We start from the raw sequence: 17873 nt of genomic DNA, 5'->3' as shown, positions 1-17873 counted from the left end.
ACGCTCGAGAAGGGCATGTTCCGACATAAGACTGCTCGAGGCCATCAATTTTATTTGTCATCCTGCTGGGGCCTAGTCACGTCAAAGAATAACCTGGAGCGCAACGCCTGGTAAAAGCAGTCGACCACAACCCAAAGATTTCCCCAATTCCAGAGCACCTACCTAGCACTTCTTCGCATACCCGCAGTCATGGATGCACTCGAGGCTCCAGAGCTGCTTTTACTACCCCACCTGTCGGCCTTGACACCCAAGACTAGTTTGCTGATTGGAGTGAGTACCCAGCATTCGTGACTCGCAAGGCATTTCTGAAATAAAATACAGCTTGCTCTCGCTATCACCGCATACTGCTACTATAGACACACACAACATCCACTGTACAAGTTCCCAGGACCCCGATCGGCCGCATGGAGCAACGTGCTCTACTGTTACTACTACATCCAAGGTCGACAGCCCTTCAAGTTGCTGGAGCTACACAACCAATATGGAAGCGTTGTTCGGACGGCTCCAAACGATCTCTCCTTTAACACGGCAGGTGCATTTCGAGATATTTACAACTTCCGGCCGGGCCATGAGACTTTCATCAAGAGCGACTGGTATGATGGGGGCGTCTTTGCAGACAAAGCTCATTCGATCGTGAGCGAGCGTGAACCTGGCAAGCATGGGCACATGCGGAAGTATCTCAGCCACGCCTTTTCGGACAAATCGTTGAAAGCGCAAGAGCCACTCATCGATGAAGTTGTAAACGAGTTTGTTTCTCAGCTTGACGTGTTTGGTTCGAGAAAGGGTGGCATCGACATTGTTGTCTGGTTTAATTTAGCCACTTTTGATATCATTGGCTCCTTGGCATTTGGAGAGTCTTTTGGGGGGGTCAAATCAGGTCAGTGCTCCAGACCCTCCAGACCTCATACATCGCATCTATACTCATCATTCACATAGGTGAGGTTCATCCTTGGATTTCGCGAATCATCACGGCGATCGGGCAGAGTGCTTTGGCAGATGCCTTCAAGCGGTTTCCAGCATTCGCAACCACATTCAAGTGGTTATTCCCGAAAGCAATTGAGAGGATGCTGGAAGACACGGCAGGCCATGAGAACTATACCATCTCACTGATCGATAAGTATGCCTCCGAAGCTTCACAGGGCTATCTGCGGAACTCTAACACCTTGATTTAGGAGGTTGGGAAATCCGTCTACTCGCCCAGACTTCTTGACGCGCATGCTGGAAAACAGACCAGAAGATTTGACAGATGTCCAGATCGCGGCCCATGCGTCTGACTTTGTCATTGCTGGCAGCGAAACGACAGCGACAACATTGAGCTGCATCGTATACTATCTAACCAAGAACCCATCAGTATATCAGAAAGCCACGCAGGAAATCCGAGACAGGTTCGAAAGATTCGAGGACATCAACTCAACAGCAGCTTTGCAACTCAAATATCTTCATGCGTTAGCTCTCGAGGCGATGCGAATCTATCCACCTTTGCCGCTGGCCTTACCGCGAGTCGTCCCCAAAGGCGGAGATACCATCGACGGTCACTTCGTTGCAGAAGGGGTAACTACAGATCCATATCCATTTGGTTTGAACCTTCCTAATTCAAAACAGACAATCGTTTCCGTCAATCCTGTAGCAGCTTGTCTATCTACAAAGAACTTTGATGCGCCACTGGAGTTCAGACCAGAGCGGTGGCTCGAAAGTGATTTGGTCGATGACCACGAGGCCTCTCAACCTTTCTCGATGGGACCTCGAGCATGCCTCGGAAGGAATTTGGCATGGATCGAGTTGAGTCTGTTACTCTCGAAAATCCTTTGGGTCTACGATATCGAGCTTCTAAACACAGAAGTCGATTGGTTAAGGGATTCCAGAATGGCGATGCTGTGGAAGAAGCCAAAGCTAATGATCAAGACTACTCGTAGGCGAGTTGCTTCATAATAATAACAAGATTGTCGGACGCCCTAGGACGTCCTCTAATATTTTAACGATGCTATACTTAGACATGGATATATTAATTTAAAAGATAGACATGCTACAATTGGCTTACAATTCTTAGCTGACTAGCGGGAAGGCTATATTAGGCCTTGGCAAGGCGTACCAACAACACCCGGTAGGTGTGTTGGGCGCTTGGCACGGCTATATAGCATTCTAACAGCTCATATATATTAGATTCATCTAGTTAACAGTTACATTCCCGACTACATATCTGACTTTAGGGTTTCTATGAGATAGTCTACTGACATTTAAATTCAAGTGAAAAAAAAAAAAATCAATCAATTCATTGGGGGCTCAAGTACATAATTTGGTTAATCATACACAGCCCGTTAAACGATCATTGATCTTTCGCTTTTGAACATTTGCATAACTGAAAATAAGAACATCATTCAGCAAGGGAAAACGAAAGATCTAAAGGCTCAACTAGGCCGCAGAAAGGATGAAAAAAATACCAAAGTCAAGACCATAGATGATTAGGGCTGGCTGAGGCCAGTAGAAGAAGAAATCCACCGAAACTCAAACTCTGGAAATTGGATGCCGTTAACTAGCGGCGAGATAGGTTGGACGGGAAAGAACCAGTAGCCTTTGTTTTCGGCTGGAGAATCGTTGCAGGATCAGGCATCGAGAACAGTCGGCCTGGAGCTTACAGGGAAGCTGGGCCACTGGATTGACCTATGGAGCTCGAAGCACCATTAGCAACGAATAAGGGCCGATTCTCAGTATTAGTATGCTAGGCAGAAACAGTGCGAATGTGGGGTACTAGAACGTCGCGCAATGTGGTTAGTTCATAGGGACTGTGGGCAGGGCCGATCACGCGTGGTTTGTATGGCGTAGGGCCGAGTGCACGAACGCCAGTTAAGTGAACATCCTATTGCTTAGGAATGTTCGGATGGTTTGCGCTCAACCCCCGGGTCATGGTCTTAGATTGCACCGCAATAGGTTTAATAACGTTAGTATTAGAAGTGACAGGGTCTATAGGTCCTATAAAGATCGAAACGTTAAGAGTCCGTGGCTTTTTAGTTACCTCCTTTAGACGTGACGTTAGAGTAGGAGAAACCTAAACAGACGCATCGGAGGTAGTGGCTATCTTGGGAATATTAAGCAGACGAATTGTCGGGGCGCAGAGCACACGTTGAGGCTGGAGGGGTGCAACGAGTTTGTCCGAGACCTAAAGGGATTCGAACTACGAGATGATATCGGAACTCTCACTCCTGGTTGGGGAGAGGCCGGGCATAAAAAATCGATAATCAAAATAAGTATAATGATAAAGATAAAGTGACTATATTTCTTAATAAAAGACACTATGTACTACGATAGAGATATTTCTCAGTGAAAGAGAATACAAAACTCCGGGCTTTTGTTGCACAAAGGCGGGTTCACACAGCGGTGAATTTCTATAATCCGGGTACACACAGCGGTGTCTTCGGGAACTCGCACAGTGGCAATTTGGTGATTCGGCTTCGCACAGAGGCGTCTTCCGATCGCTTCTCGCTCAGCCGCGATAAAGGAGTGTGAGATATAGCTTCTGCTATTCTCCAAGCAGTCCAAGAGTCTCCGCTGCCGGGAGAAGCTCAACTGGATTAAGATCTTTGTTAGATCTTTGAAAGAAAAGGGGGGAAAGAGGGCCTCATAACCTGTTGAGGCTACGAAGGGAGAGAGATAGAAGAAGAAGTGAGGTGATGATGAAACTATGGAAAGAAGCTGGTATGTAAGTGTTGTGGTAGAGACCCCACATGTGGGTCTAGGTTTCCACCCTTAGCTAGTTAGTTGTGGGAAGCTCGCTTCCTCTCTTCCCAATACAACTCTCTCCCACCTGCTTTCCTGAGCCTACACACTGTAGTCTCTCCAAGAAGCCAGCGATATGACAAACAGGCCGAGCTAGGCAAATACTCAAAGAGCTCAGTCTGTATACAGAGACAAACGCATACCCTGCATACAGTGCATGTCAACAACATTGTATTGGCTATGTTTATCGGCTCCGCCGAACACGAGAGCCGAACCCCACAGATAAGTGGCTTCCCTTTCCCGCGCCCAACATACCACATTTAGTATCTCTTTCATCGAAACCGCATTACAATGGGAAAACCAAACAAGCCTTGGAGAGACCTTTGGATAATTCGGTCTTCGAAACACGTCCCGACCGGTCCAGAGAATGGAGCCAATACTTCTGCCTCCAATTCAGATCACTCCGCTACCACCCACCCCAAGAGTCAGAGCTCTTCACTCTCCCCTTCTTCAACAGTGGTAGTGAATTCTAGAAACCAAGAAGCAACACAGAAGCTAAGGAGGAAAGCCGTCGACATTCCACCAGATGAACTCTGGCATCAAGCCTACGATGATCTCAAAACCGAGGAGCCAGGGCTATTAAAGGGCTACGAAAGGCTACTCCCAACTGTGCTGCCTTTAGATCAAACGAGCAAGGTCATTGACCAGAGCCGACAGAATAAACTGTCTCAAATGAATCTTCTTTTAGGGGCCGGCTTAAACAAGACAGCGAAGATCAGCAAGGTAGAGGGAAAGTTTGGCGAGGCCATCGATGTTGTTCGGTCTGTTAGTAGGCCAGTTAGTGCTGGCCTAAGCGCTGTTCCGGCTGCTGCTGCTGCATGGGCTGGCATCTGTGTTGCTCTAGAGGTGAGTTTGTCTCGAGTTACCCTGATCCACCCACTTCTCCTTTCTTTCCAGTGTTTTCCGATACCTTTTATCATTTTTTCCGCCTCTGACAACCCATAGTTTCTCTCAAACGCAAAATATGAGGCAGAGAAAAACCGCGAGGGGATCACCAAGGTCGTTCTCAAGATGAAATGGTATTCTAGTCTCTCAAAAATCTTCGACCAAAAGAGCTCCATGGCAAACGACGACTTGACCGAGCTACGTGAGCAACTGGCCGAGCGCATTCTCGATTTATACAAAGCAATTCTCCAATACATCATCGAAACTATCTGCTCCCACTATCGCAACCAATTTGTGAGGTACCTGGGAGATTTGGTCAAATTGGATGACTGGGATGGGAAATTGAGTGGTGTCGAAGAAGCTGAGGCGGACGTAAAAGCGGCTGCTGAAGTTATTGGGATCCAACAAACCAGCTCATACCTCGAACTTCTTGTCAACATGCGTCGGTCTGAAATAGACGATGCAATAATGAGCGAATGTTGCGTCTCGGACATGGAGGCAGACATCCAACTCCTTCAGGGACTCAAAGACGACTTGCTTCCTGAATCGTATCAATGGGTTCTTCGGACCCAGGAATACATCGATTTCACCAACTGGTACGGCGACAATTCCAATAGAATCCTGTGGATGAGGGGAGATGCCGGAAAGGGGAAAACAATGCTACTCATGGGTATTGTTGAAGATCTCAAGGCCCGATTGGAGACCCGCTTTGATGAATGTTGCCTGTCATACTTTTTCTGTCGCGGTACAGAAGACAACGTAAATACAGCAACGTCGGTTCTGAGGGGATTGATATGGATGCTCTTGGGTCAAGATCAGTCACTCATTCGGTACCTTGATAGATTCAAACACAAGGGATCAAACGCATTCAATGGGCGCTCGGCGTTCTACAGTTTAAAGGCTGCTTTTCTTGCAATGATTAAAGACAGCTCCATGAAAAGAGTTTATCTTGTGGTCGATGCCCTCGATGAATGCAAAAGGGAGGGACCTGGCTTACGGCAACTCCTGGAGCTTATCATCGAAACGGCCGAGAACAACAAGGTGAAATGGCTCCTGTCTAGTCGGAACGAAAATGACATCGAAAGTTATCTTGGTCAGAACGGCGGGATATTTCAGCTCTCTCTCGAACTGAACTCAACCGCTATCTCTGAGGCCGTCAATGCCTATATTGACCGAAAGGTCTCTGACCTTGGTAAGAATTGTCGAAAACAGTACAAATCAACGAAGGGCTTGAAGCTGCGTGAGACCAAGCTTACTCAAACACTGGAAAAGCTTAATCGTGAGCTCAGAAAAAAAGCAGACGGCACTTTCTTGTGGGTAGCTTTGGTCATGCGGGAACTGAAAAGCTGCCGCCCGGACATGCTGCTTGCGCGAGTTGAGCAAATGCCCAAGGACCTTTATGGTCTGTACACCAAAATGCTAGTCAATATGAACAACTCCGAATATGCAACCGAGTGCAAGACAGTTCTTTTGATCATGACAAGCGCATATCGTCCTCTCCATCTATCTGAACTGGTCGTGTTGGCCCAATTACCAGAATTGGTCCCTGAAGACCAAATTGTGAGAACATGTGGACTTTTCGCTCTAGGCGATCATGATGACGTTGTTCGCTTTGTCCATCAGTCTGCGAAGGACTACCTCGTTCAAGCTCAAGGTCCAGAGCTCCTGTCCAGCATTTTCCCAAATGGCCACATCGAGGGACATCACATGATAGTGACTCAATCGCTTACTGGGTGCATGAGGGGTTTGCAAAGAGATATCTATGAGCAGAAACACCCAGGTTTCTCCATTGAGAATCTCGAAATACCCGAAGATGAAAATCCACTTGAGCCTCTCCGGTACTCTTGTGTTTATTGGGCCGACCACCTTTCAGATTCTGAAACCAAGTTTCAGTCAGACAGTCTTCGCGATGATGGTCCAATCAATGAATTTTGGAAGGGACATCTTCTCTATTGGATTGAAGCTCTCAGTCTCATAAGAAACTACTCAGTTGCGGTGTCTACTTCAGTCAAACTCATCAAATTGCTTTTGGTGAGCCTTGACATCGGTGTTGAACTACATATCGGAATATAACTAACAAAGCTAGAATCTCTTGCCTCAACCAAAGTTCCTTCCCTTGGTTCGAGACTCTCATCGGTTCATTTTATCGGCCAGAGGTGTCGTCGAACGTTACCCTTTGCAAATATATGCGTCTGCACTCGTCTTCGCCCCAACGGGTAGTCTGACTCGAAATGCTTTCAAGCACGAGGAGCCAGACTGGCTTGCAAAAAACCCTCTGGTTGATCCAGACTGGAGTCAATGCATACAAACCTTATACGGCCACTTCGCTCATGTTACTTCGGTTGCATGCTCTCCTAGTGGTACACTCATAGCGTCTGGATCATGGGATCATACCATTAGGATCTGGGAAGAAGAAAGTGGTCATGTTCTCAATATCCTGGAGGGCCATAAGGACGTAGTCTCTTCAGTTGGCTTTTCGCCTGATGGCAGACGCATTGCATCCGCATCACGGAATGGCACCATCATAATTTGGGACGTTAAAACTGGAGAATGCTTGAGAACCTTTTCTATCAGCAAAGATCCCAAGAGCCGTGTGGTGTTTTCTCCTACCGGTCAGATTGCTGCGAAGTCAGAACCCGGGACTCTCAAGATTTGGGACCCTCACACTGGTGAATGTCTGAACTCTATCACATCATTTGATGGAAGATCGCCCGTCGCCTTCATATCTAGCCAACATCTCGCAGTGTATAGTTCTGAAAGGCAGATCGAAAGCTGGGATGTAGTTAAGGGCACATGCCTCCAGATTCTTGGTCATGCAGATTCCGCCGACAAAATTTCTGTTTCCACTGATAGACAAATGGTTTCAGGGTCGCATGGTAACAACCTCGAGGTCTGGGGGCAGGAAGGTGACTGTCGTCTTACCCTAGGTGACCCCCATAATCAAACTGACCGCCAATTCAAACGCCGTCGTGGCTATTCCACGGTCGCCTTTCTCCCTAATGGAAACATTATATCTGGCTCTGAGGATGGATCTGTGAATATCTGGGATCTCCACAGTGGGCATTTACTCAACAAGATGACAGGTCATACTAAGAGTGTCAAATCGGTGGCTTGCACCATTGGAGGTAATGTGGTATCTGGAGGAGGGGACCACACCGTCAGACTTTGGAATCCTATACCCACTCAATGCAACCCCCTTGAAAGGCTATCTTTTGTGTCTTGGGCTTTTGCATTTTCGGCGGGGAGGATTGCATCTGGATATGAGGACGGGACTGTGAGGATCTGGGATTCCAAGAATGGAGACTGCCTCAGAGTCCTGAACCATGGCAAGCAGTCACTGCCATCTAACTCACTCTCGTTTTCTCTTGATGGAACCCTCGCGTCGGGCTCAAATGACGGGACAATCAGCATCTGGGATTCGGAGGGTGACGAGTGTCTCCATATACTGGAAGCTCATGATAAAGTGAAATCAGTTGTTTTCTCTCCTGATGGAACAATCATCGTGTCAGGCCTGTCGAATGGAGAGATTCAGATTTGGCAATCAACGGATGGTTTCTGCCTTACTAGCTTCATGGCTCATGATCGTGAAATCCGCAAAGTTTCCATGTCCTCTTGCGGCATGATTGCATCGGCGGGCTATTATGACGGCATTATCAAACTTTGGCAGACAAATGGCGTCCTACTGAAAACCGTTCATTCCCACCATCGCTTGCCTCTTGACGGACTCACCTTCTCCTGCGACGGCACACGGTTACTGTCGCATGACAAACGCGACTTCATTGTTTGGGATACTAGCAGCCGCGAATGCCTCCAACGGGTCGAAAGCACAGAGTACAGCTTGGAAAAAGCATCAGAACTCCTTGGTCCTGGCCCAAGACATCACTATGCCATTGACCTCGATGGATTGTGGATTACCTATGAAGGGCAGAGGGTTCTTTGGTTGCCTGCAGAATATCGTCCAAAGTACCGTTCATGGGAAGTCGATCAGGCTGACGCAGGAAACCAACTCATCTTGTCGTGCAAGTCGGGTCAAACATTGATCTTTGTATTTTCGGATTCTCATGTCCCTATCTAACCTCTTTCTCTTTCCCTCATCCAATTCCAGCCTGAAAAAAACATTTTCCAAAAATCAGCTCTATCTTAAGGTCGCTTAGTATCATGAAGCAACTCTTCATCTAACCGCGTAACAAGAAAATTACCATTAACGGGGGGAATCAGAACACCCTCATAACTCAATTTAGCCTCAAGCTCCTTTGCATCGCTGCCAAGAGACTGAGTATAAGCAGAAGTAAAGTCGTCATCGAGCGAGCTAAGGGCCTGCGAGGTGCGGCCTTTTTTTTTCTTTTCTTTTTTCTTCTTTTTAGCAAGAACATTACAGGTAATTCGTAGAAGAGTATGACAAGTTGATATACTGCCCAGCCTTTACATTTCCCATCCTCGGTAAAAGCAGTCAAATTTTAAATGGCGTGTCAATTATTGCTTCCTTTTCAATCCGGACCCATGTGCGTCGCTTGATAAGACTGCCCGCGGGCATCTATTGCCCGAGGAAATCAGGTTTCGGCGGAGTAACACAATGGAGTGTATGCTCGATGTCACAGCAAAAGCACCCACCACTATAACGAGATATAGCCATGACAGCAGCTCTTTTTTGGGACATGTTTCCAAATTCAATATACGACGAGAATCGCAAAGTCCTTAGACGTCCTCTATAGAAACTAGGGATACGGATTGGCTATAGAGCCTCCCTCCTCTTTTATTTTACATTAGGGGCGTGTGTAAAACCCAAATTAATTCTTATTAATATGACATTTTGAGGGCTTAATGGTAGCCATAATCCCGGGATCCTAATATAGACCTACGGTATGCAGAATCCGAAATTTGCCTCCTGCGAAAGGAAGACTAGCGTATTAGCTAGATGCAGTTTGACAATACTTATGCTGTCAGCATATAAGTGACTATCGCACTATACTGGCGTTTCGACGTTTTGATTCAGACTATATCTAGTTAAATCTTGATCATTATTGATTCTTATTGATTCCTTTCTGGTCTGACATAGTGGGGGAATACGATGAAGAATTACATAAATATGGGCTTCTTTCCATGTATTAAGAGATTAGACAGCTCCAGTTTTAGTTTTTACAGTATACGCATTTTTCACAGTACTTCTCATAGTATTATCTTTGTAAGATATTTATTCCTATACATGCTGAATAGCCTTTCGTTTTCTATCACAACAATATCCACGCCGGTTGTCTTTCAGCTTCTACCTCATATTGTTCTATCCCAACCCAAATAATGGAGGCCTTCGATGTTTCAAAGGCTCCACTGGAGTTCCAAGAATGGGGGGATATATCCATGTCTATGGATATGTACTCAAACGTTGCCTGGATCATTGTCTACGTGGGTATGATCCAACTATCAATTCGGGATCACACTTACGCCATGCCACTGTTATCCCAATGCCTCAACCTATCATGGGAAATTACGTTCGCGTTCATCTGCCCCACAGATGACTGGGGGGTAACGCTTTTCTTCCGACTTGCCGTCGTCGTCAACGGCACAGTAACTTACACTGCCATCCGATATGGTGCTAGAGAGTGGGACCACGCCCCCATTGTAAAGCGCATTTTGCCATTGATCTATGCAGTCGGGCTCGGGGCCCCAATAGCCTGTTATGTGGGGATCGTGAAGCAAATTGGAGAAGCCAAGGCCTGCTTCATGATAGCCATCGTATTGCAAGCTATTTTGAGTGTTGGGTCTCTATCTGTATTACTGACACGGGGTAGCACGCGCGGGTACTCCTTTACCCTATGGTTTGTACTCCCTTTTGTTACCTTGTTATATATGAAGAATGAAAGAGGCTTGTGGCTGAAATTAGCAGGTTTTTCCGTTTCACAGGATCCCTCGCATTGGTCCCTAGCTTTTATCTCCGAGTGCAGCACTGGAATGAGGCATTTGGATTCCTGGCAACTCCGTTTATGCTATGGTGTTGTTCCATATTCCTTGGATTTGATCTACTCTACGGGATATGCTTCTGGTACATAAAGCAATATGAGCAGAGAGGTGGAATGGCTCAAGTGCTGAAGAACCAGTGATTCGGTCACTTTCGTGAGAGAGGGTCATGTCGAGGAAAGGGTGCAAATTCCCGAAACTGTCGTGATCTCTTTGATTTCACTATGGGATTCTCGACACTCTCAGAATCGGAGACTTTCAACCTCTTGACCTAAATTATGTACGCAACGACACCGCAACGTGTCATTGCACACTCTTCTTTTCATTAGGTTAAGGCTATCTTCCACATCGGTCCATTAACAGGAACCAGCCGTCGGACCTTTCCTTGTGTGTTAGTGATCGTGGAGGGAACACGAGGTCGTGGATGGGAGCTGTGGAGCTGATTTCCTAGTATTTTTAACCTGAGACATCCCTGTGTCTGTTTTATCTGAACCCCGGGTTGTGGAATATATAAGTTGAACCATTTCCTCTCCAAGAGGGCTTGGAGCCATTTTGTATTAATTTTTCGACCTCACAAAATTTGCATTCTGGTAATGAGTCCAAGGGGTTCAGCGTTTTACTCGATAAAGTTCCCTAGGCTCGTGGTGCAGCATGCTTCTTTTTGCGATTCCCATCTCGCCGCACCCACGCTTCATCCTGTCGCCCTATGGCTTGCATTGTATCATTCTCTCTAACAATTCGTCTGTTACATACGACCATAGGGTGTGGAAAATAGGGCTTCCCGTCCGCTCAGCCGTACTCAAGCCACACGCCGGTGAGTTAGTAGTTGGGTGGGTGACCACCAGCGAATCCTCACTGTTGTATGTTTTTGTTTCTTTTTATTTTTCGATTCATTAGCCAAGTGCCGTTGCCGCTTTACTACCTACATGTAGTCATAACCAGCCATTTAGCCCGAACCCGCGGTTTTCGAAGGCGATTGGCAGACTTTTTCAATCACTTCCGGGGTAGGTGAAGTATATAAATTATTTAGGCATTCGACCTAGGTAATCAATGCTTTTTTCCCTGAATTGGATTTAGGGATTTGGTTGATTTAGTCCGATTGATCGGGAATTAGACTGGCGATCGCGAACCCGCATAGTTGATATATAAGTATGGAACATCGAATTCACGCGCCAATTTAGCGATACCGGGCATGATTGTTGTATAATAGGCTTGAGTGCTTCCTGGATTCGCTCCTCGGTATTTCTGATTTTGATCTGATATTGTGGCGTAGTACAAAAATGTAAGTGAAGTTGATAAAATAAGGAACGTTTTGCATATTGCGGGTAATTTGCATCTACTGTACTATACACGGAGTGTGTGTTGAGCGGCACAATTACCCTATATAACAGGTAATCTCTCGGGTTCGTCAAAGTTTCAGCTTTAAAAGAAAGGGCTGAGTTAAAACAGGGTTATCCATTTCTAGGTTTACTAAACCGAGAGAGCGTAGAGCTAACTCATCAGAGATTAAGTGTATATCAGGTTCGTTAACAAAGCCACATATACCCTTATAGAACTTCTCGGGCGTAGCAGCGACCTAACATGGTTGCCAGAGGTGACAGGACGTAGATTAATTGCACGACAAACCGGGAGGATTACTTGGTGAACATAACAAAATGGCCTTGACTGTTCCCCTTCTTCAGTGGCTCGCTCCTCATAGGCCAAATGGGTCCCTGGGTTGGAAGCGGAAATTGAGACAAAGCTGATACAGACTGACCCAGTCTTCAGCTAAATAGGATCTTCGATTTATTCAACTACAATAAGTACAGAAATGAAAGATGACAAGAATATCCCAAACAGAATGCTGTTGCCCCAATAGAACCATATTGTTGATCGGGAGCAGGCTTGACAACATGATAGGGACTATCGCACAACTGAATAGATCAAAACCCTAAACTCACTGCAGCTAAGCGGCTATGGGGACCGGACTAGAGATAACTAGTCTCAATCAAGTGCTTGCAACCAGCACCGCAGGCTCACCATTAGAGATAGAGATGCAAATTTTTCCGCCTTCATCGGCGGTGATTGTCCCCTCTCCAAAGGTATTCTTCCATGTCCCACCAGGCTTCTTAGAGTCGAAGCAGTGATTAGCCTCAGACCCAGATCCACCATTGGACGTAAGGACGATGAGGTTTCCACCCGCCCTGCTCCACGCATATGCCGACTCCGCGACGTACAGATGGACATGGTCGTTGTCAGCGAGGCCACCAGAAGCGGTTCTCGCCGCTGAGAGCAGGGATATGGCCTTGTACAAGTCCGCGTCGGTGCTGAATTTGCTGCGCCATAGGTCCTCGCGGTTTGCGGGGTCGTTGCCGCCCGCGTAGCCCTGTTCCGTGCCGTAGTAGACAATGGGGATGCCCCGGGCGAGAATCACGTAGGCGAGTGCGTTTTTCAAAAGCGACTTGTCATTCTTTACGCTCAGCCATCGCGCATTGTCGTGATTGTCTATGAATGTGCCCAGGGCGCTGGGATCAGGGAAAGCGGTGTCGATTTTATCATGCATGTCAACTATGTCCTGGGAAGAGCCCTTTTGCTGGTAAAAGTTGTTCACGGGATAGTAGACTGCATAGTTGAGCAGGCCGTCCATGTCCTGTGCATATCCGGCAAGGTAAGCTGGGTCACCGTCCCAGACTTCGCCGATGGTGTAAACCCCGGCAGCGGAGGAGAAGGCCGACCAGAAGTCCTTTTCAACGTGCTTAACAGTGTCAATGCGCAAGCCGTCGAACCCGTATTCCGCGACGAGCCATTTGACCCATTTCTGGAAGAGGGCACGGATCTCGGGACTCTGTGTGTTCACATCAGGTAGGTCTGCTGTGATACGGCAGTTTTCAACACTATCCTGGCTTGAGTAGTCGATTGTGCAGGTGGAATGGTAGGAGCTCTCCTGGTTCAATGGCTCCGGCTTGTTATCGCTGATGGGGCCTCCCATGTGGTTGGCAACTACGTCTGCCATGACATAGATCCCCTATTTTCCAAGCCGGTCAGTACCTTCCATTAGGAAACGCTATCGATTGTACTTGCCTTCTTATGAGCAGCATCAACTAGGCTTTTGAGATCATCAGCGGTGCCATAGTTCTCGTTGATGCTATAGAGATCCCGCGCCCAGTATCCATGATATCCACCTGGCGCATCTGCAGAAATGGTAAGGAGATCAGATAAGTTGCGTCGTCGAGGACAGAACAGCATGAGGAACCATTCGAACTCACTAGCGATAACAGGGGTGATCCAGATTGCATCAAAGCCCATCCCCTTAATATAGTCAAGCTTAGACTCCAAGCCTTGGAAAGTTCCACCGCAGTAGTTTCCAAGGTTACCGCAGGCATCTCCACCTGTATCATCGCTTCCACGGGCAATGCGATCAGTCAGGGCAAAGTAAATATTGCGGGACTTCCATGCTTTCACATCCGCTGCTGATACAGTGCATATCAGAGGGAGTAGAAGAGCTGTCAGGGTGTGGGACAGTTTCATAATTTAGACAAAAGTGATATCTCAAATTGTTGAACACTGTACTAGGCTTGTGGTAAATGATTGGAGTGCGATACTGATCGGAGAAGCTCGCCTCCTTTTATATCCGAATCTCTAAGATGTTCTCTCTACGCAGCCAGGCTCCGAGACCTCGACATTGCTTCCCATAACCCTTGGCACGGGTTGCCAGTCCTTCGCAGATGTGGTTTCCCTCAAGTATATTGCATTTATCCTGAAGATCTCTCCTCATACGGTTAGCGCCCCCGATAATAAGCCGACGGTCCCCCTAGAGAGAAGCCAGGCAGTGTTCAGACCCGTTGCCCCTGAGACTCCGGAGAGGGGGATCTGCGCACAGTCTGGAGTTAAAATGGTTAGTCAAACGTCAATCATACTCCAAATACAGCAATAAGTGATGATAATGGTCCATTGTCGGCCCGAAACGCTGTGACGCAACTTGCATGTGTTTCATTTGGGCAAATTGTCGAATACTATGGTTGCATGCCGTTGGATTACAGGGTATTTTTAATCTAGAAAATCATCGGACCGCAGATTGGAATACCCTATACGGAAGTGCATAATAGTTAACTAATCTCCGGAAGGGCCAGTCAAGCTACAACACAACCACATTTTGAGCCCTGCAATGTGTTTATTATTATAGTGAGACACCTAGGTACATGTAGTTATATAGCACAGGGTAATTGTATTAAAATGATCTACCATTTTTGAACGTATTACGCTTGTGTATTTACCCATTGTAGGATACCCATACATTGTTGTACGGCCGGATTTCTGCCACTATCTGAAGCAACGACAAAACGAATAGCAACGATAACAACAGAACTTCCTCTGCAACTGCAGACTCCTGTTGCAAGGAGTCTGCTGGTACTTGCAAGATTAAGGCTCCACCCTTGCGAAGTCTGCCGAGGCTGTTGGTAAAATGAAGGTCCTATTAAGATCTATAATATAGATAAGATTATAAAGGAGACACAACACTTTATATTATAGATAGTGTGAAAACTATAAAGAGGAGAAAAGGAAAGTAAGACTATAAGTATAGGGGTCAGGTGACTATAGGGCATCTTAACAGATCCCCTCTGTTAGTGCTTCTGCCTTTAAAGAAGCTTCTCGTGCAGAGAATTCTATACAATTTTAATGTACCTTTTACTGTACGGGCTAATATTCAGGCGAAGAATGCTCGTTGGTAAATATCCGCCCTGAATAGAGCGGCGAGCCGCCCATGCCCGAACCGTGCGCGCTAGGTGACCACGGTCATACACAAGCTGTTGTATGCTTTTGCTTTTCTATTTTGTTCAGCGATGTTGCAGGCATTGCAAGATTTGGGACGAAAGCTACATCATCATGATGGGGGATGGGCGGGTATAAATAGGATATTAAACGGGATACGGCAAACCTTGGGAGCTTCTGTAGTGGTGTCACGATCTGGATCTGATCTAGTATCACATGCTAGATCACATGTCAGATCTGTTATGATTAGTTTGCCTTCCTTGATTTGTTTGCTACTTTATTTGTTTGCCTCGCTTAAGCGAGAAGAGACAGGGTTTGCACCGTTTGCACTAGATCTTGGTTTGACTAGCTTTCTCAGGTCGCTCGCCAGATCTCTTGCTTTCTTTCTCTCTTTCTTCCTTGTCTTTAGTATCTTGAATTGAAGCACTCTCTTGCTTTGCTATCATGCTTTACTTGTAGATCTGGCTCGTCACAAGTGGGACCCCAACAGACCGTTGTTCGGGCCCAACTCTATTTTTATTTGGCATAAAGCCAATCTCCATCTTGGCAAGGACAGATCGTCTCATTCCACCAATAGTACTAGCGAAAGATCTACTTTGTGATCGATCTAAACGTGCATTAAACGAGTCCCAGTATTTCAACGCTTTCGTGAAGTTGATGTCATGACTACCACTAAGATAGGCCAGAATACAACACATATTGGGCTAGAGTAAGTGTTTGGTATACGAAGTATGCTGCTCGCTTCTGTACAAGGTCTCGATGACAGGGCGGGGTCATTAAAATATAGTTGTGTCCATTTGTGAATAAGAAACATGGAAAGTATATAACATTTTCGTATTCAGCGAGTGTTTGTAGGACCTAAGTCCGACAGAGAAGTCCTATGCTTAACCAGATAACCTCTGACTAAGAATTGTCGAAGTGGTATATTCATTTTAACACAGGCATTGATATCTTAACAGAAGCATGTAGATCCAGACGCCACTATGGTGCCATTTAGTGAGAAGAGCATAGTGTTTATACAATCCCTATGGCCCCCAAATGTTTGCAGACAGGCGCCCTGCCAAGTTCGACTGCCTCAAAGATCCAGCCGCGTTCAATTGAAAGTATATAGGGCCAAAGATCACAACGTGTGTAGCATGATTTGTTTAGCTACTAGCAACGTCGGTCACCTTTCCACTTGCACCATGCTCCTTCATTTCGGCTTGCGGGTCGGAACTGAGTGTAGCTTGATCTTCCTGCAAAGCTTTCGGAGAGAAGTAAACACTAATAGTCTGATTCCAGCGATTCCATCTCTTGGACTTCCGTTGGACCAAGTCTGTAACAAAATGGACATGTCAGCTTGACCAAATACCACCAACAAGTATGAAGAGCTCCTCACCATTCAGAATATAAATCAATTCGACCACTATTGGCGCCCAAATTGTCAAGGCAGCAATCTGCCCGAACCCCCACTGATCATCCTCAAATTGGTCTCTCACCAAACTTCGCAGATGCCTTCGTTGTCGCCACATCATCGTTAGGCCGACCACCATACCCGCTGTCAAGAGTCCAATCAACAAGACCCAAAACGTCATCAATAACCTAAACAGCGACTTGTGTAACTTGTCTGCTTGGAATTTTTCCTTAAGAGACTGTAGCCAGAACGCGATCGTACCCGCGACGGTAAAGATAGCAACAGCCCATGATGGATACGGGACGGGGTTGATCACACTATAATCCGTTGAGCTGTGTGCGCAGCCATCAGAGGCAAGTCTCCAGTTCGCCCTGCTGTCGCTGCCCAGGTGGCTCAGGCCCAGGGCAACGACCACGAGGACGAACACTATACAATAGAGCAACACTCGCGCCGCCCAGCGCGACATTGGTTGCGCGACTACCATGCAGAAGAAGGTCACGAGGATGCTGTTGACTTGCAGGAATGCCATGGCCTGCATCTCGGCGACCTCAAAGGTGGATGGGTTCTGTGACAGGTTTGCGAGTGTAGCTATGGCCGAGGAACCGACAAAGAAGCCATTTGAGGAGAAGAAGTTCGTTTGAATGTCTTTCAAATCTCGGATGAAGCTGCTCGCTGGCGCTAATGCGAGATAGAGTATACGATAAACAGGGCCAACGAGAATAGTGAGTCCGGTTTGTATGCTATATGCATACATCATCTGGATTAGAAGAAACAACCAATCAGCTACGACATTTATGGAGAAAATGGAGAACGTTTGTTTTCCCAAACTTACGCCGATCCCGGAAAGATCAGGGTTTCCCACGCCGTATGTGAGAAGACATAGATTCTGGCAGTTCTGGACCTCCAAAGTGATGTTTAGACCGTTCTTCTTGGTGTAATCGAAGAAATCGTTCATTGTATTAAAGTCACATTTTCTTCCATTTTCTGCAACAGGCGTTCCTGTGGGTGTAGCTGTTGTTGCGCTTGAGACACTGGATGGAATTATTATTCCCTGTGGAAGTGCTGTAGCACCCTGTAAAAGTAACAGGGCGCATGCCACGAGGTAGTGCAGAAGGAGTCGCAT

At 46.7% G+C, this 17873-nt stretch overlaps 5 protein-coding genes across 5 annotated transcripts; 3 read left to right on the top strand and 2 right to left on the bottom strand.

Annotated features, from left to right (window-relative positions):
• Positions 1-189: 189 nt before the first annotated feature.
• N7525_001910 (cytochrome P450) lies at positions 190-1929 on the top strand (the record flags this gene model as incomplete). Its single annotated transcript, XM_002557436.2, has 5 exons — positions 190-270; positions 322-877; positions 937-1117; positions 1173-1551; positions 1603-1929. 5 exons carry the CDS (start codon positions 190-192, stop codon positions 1927-1929), a joined length of 1524 nt encoding a protein of 507 aa, XP_002557482.2.
• A 2133-nt stretch (positions 1930-4062) lies between these two features.
• Positions 4063-8731, top strand: N7525_001909 (uncharacterized protein; the record flags this gene model as incomplete). The annotated part of the gene is made up of 3 exons (XM_002557437.2): positions 4063-4617; positions 4717-6687; positions 6743-8731. 3 exons carry the CDS (start codon positions 4063-4065, stop codon positions 8729-8731), a joined length of 4515 nt encoding a protein of 1504 aa, XP_002557483.2.
• Positions 8732-9951: 1220 nt separating this feature from the next.
• On the top strand, positions 9952-10576 carry N7525_001908 (uncharacterized protein; the record flags this gene model as incomplete). The annotated part of the gene is made up of 2 exons (XM_061212093.1): positions 9952-10469; positions 10555-10576. 2 exons carry the CDS (start codon positions 9952-9954, stop codon positions 10574-10576), a joined length of 540 nt encoding a protein of 179 aa, XP_061071319.1.
• A 2019-nt stretch (positions 10577-12595) lies between these two features.
• Positions 12596-14115, bottom strand: N7525_001907 (uncharacterized protein; the record flags this gene model as incomplete). The annotated part of the gene is made up of 2 exons (XM_061212092.1): positions 12596-13612; positions 13651-14115. 2 exons carry the CDS (start codon positions 14113-14115, stop codon positions 12596-12598), a joined length of 1482 nt encoding a protein of 493 aa, XP_061071318.1.
• Positions 14116-16502: 2387 nt separating this feature from the next.
• Positions 16503-17873, bottom strand: N7525_001906 (uncharacterized protein; the record flags this gene model as incomplete). Its single annotated transcript, XM_002557441.2, has 3 exons — positions 16503-16672; positions 16736-17507; positions 17583-17873. The coding sequence occupies 3 exons, from the start codon at positions 17871-17873 to the stop codon at positions 16503-16505; spliced, it is 1233 nt and encodes a 410-aa protein (XP_002557487.2).

Source organism: Penicillium rubens, assembly GCF_028828025.1.
Source record: "Penicillium rubens strain IBT 27055 chromosome Unknown utg000001l_segment0_segment0, whole genome shotgun sequence".
Lineage (NCBI taxonomy): Eukaryota > Fungi > Ascomycota > Eurotiomycetes > Eurotiales > Aspergillaceae > Penicillium > Penicillium rubens.
This window is presented reverse-complemented; position numbering and strand designations above follow the sequence as displayed.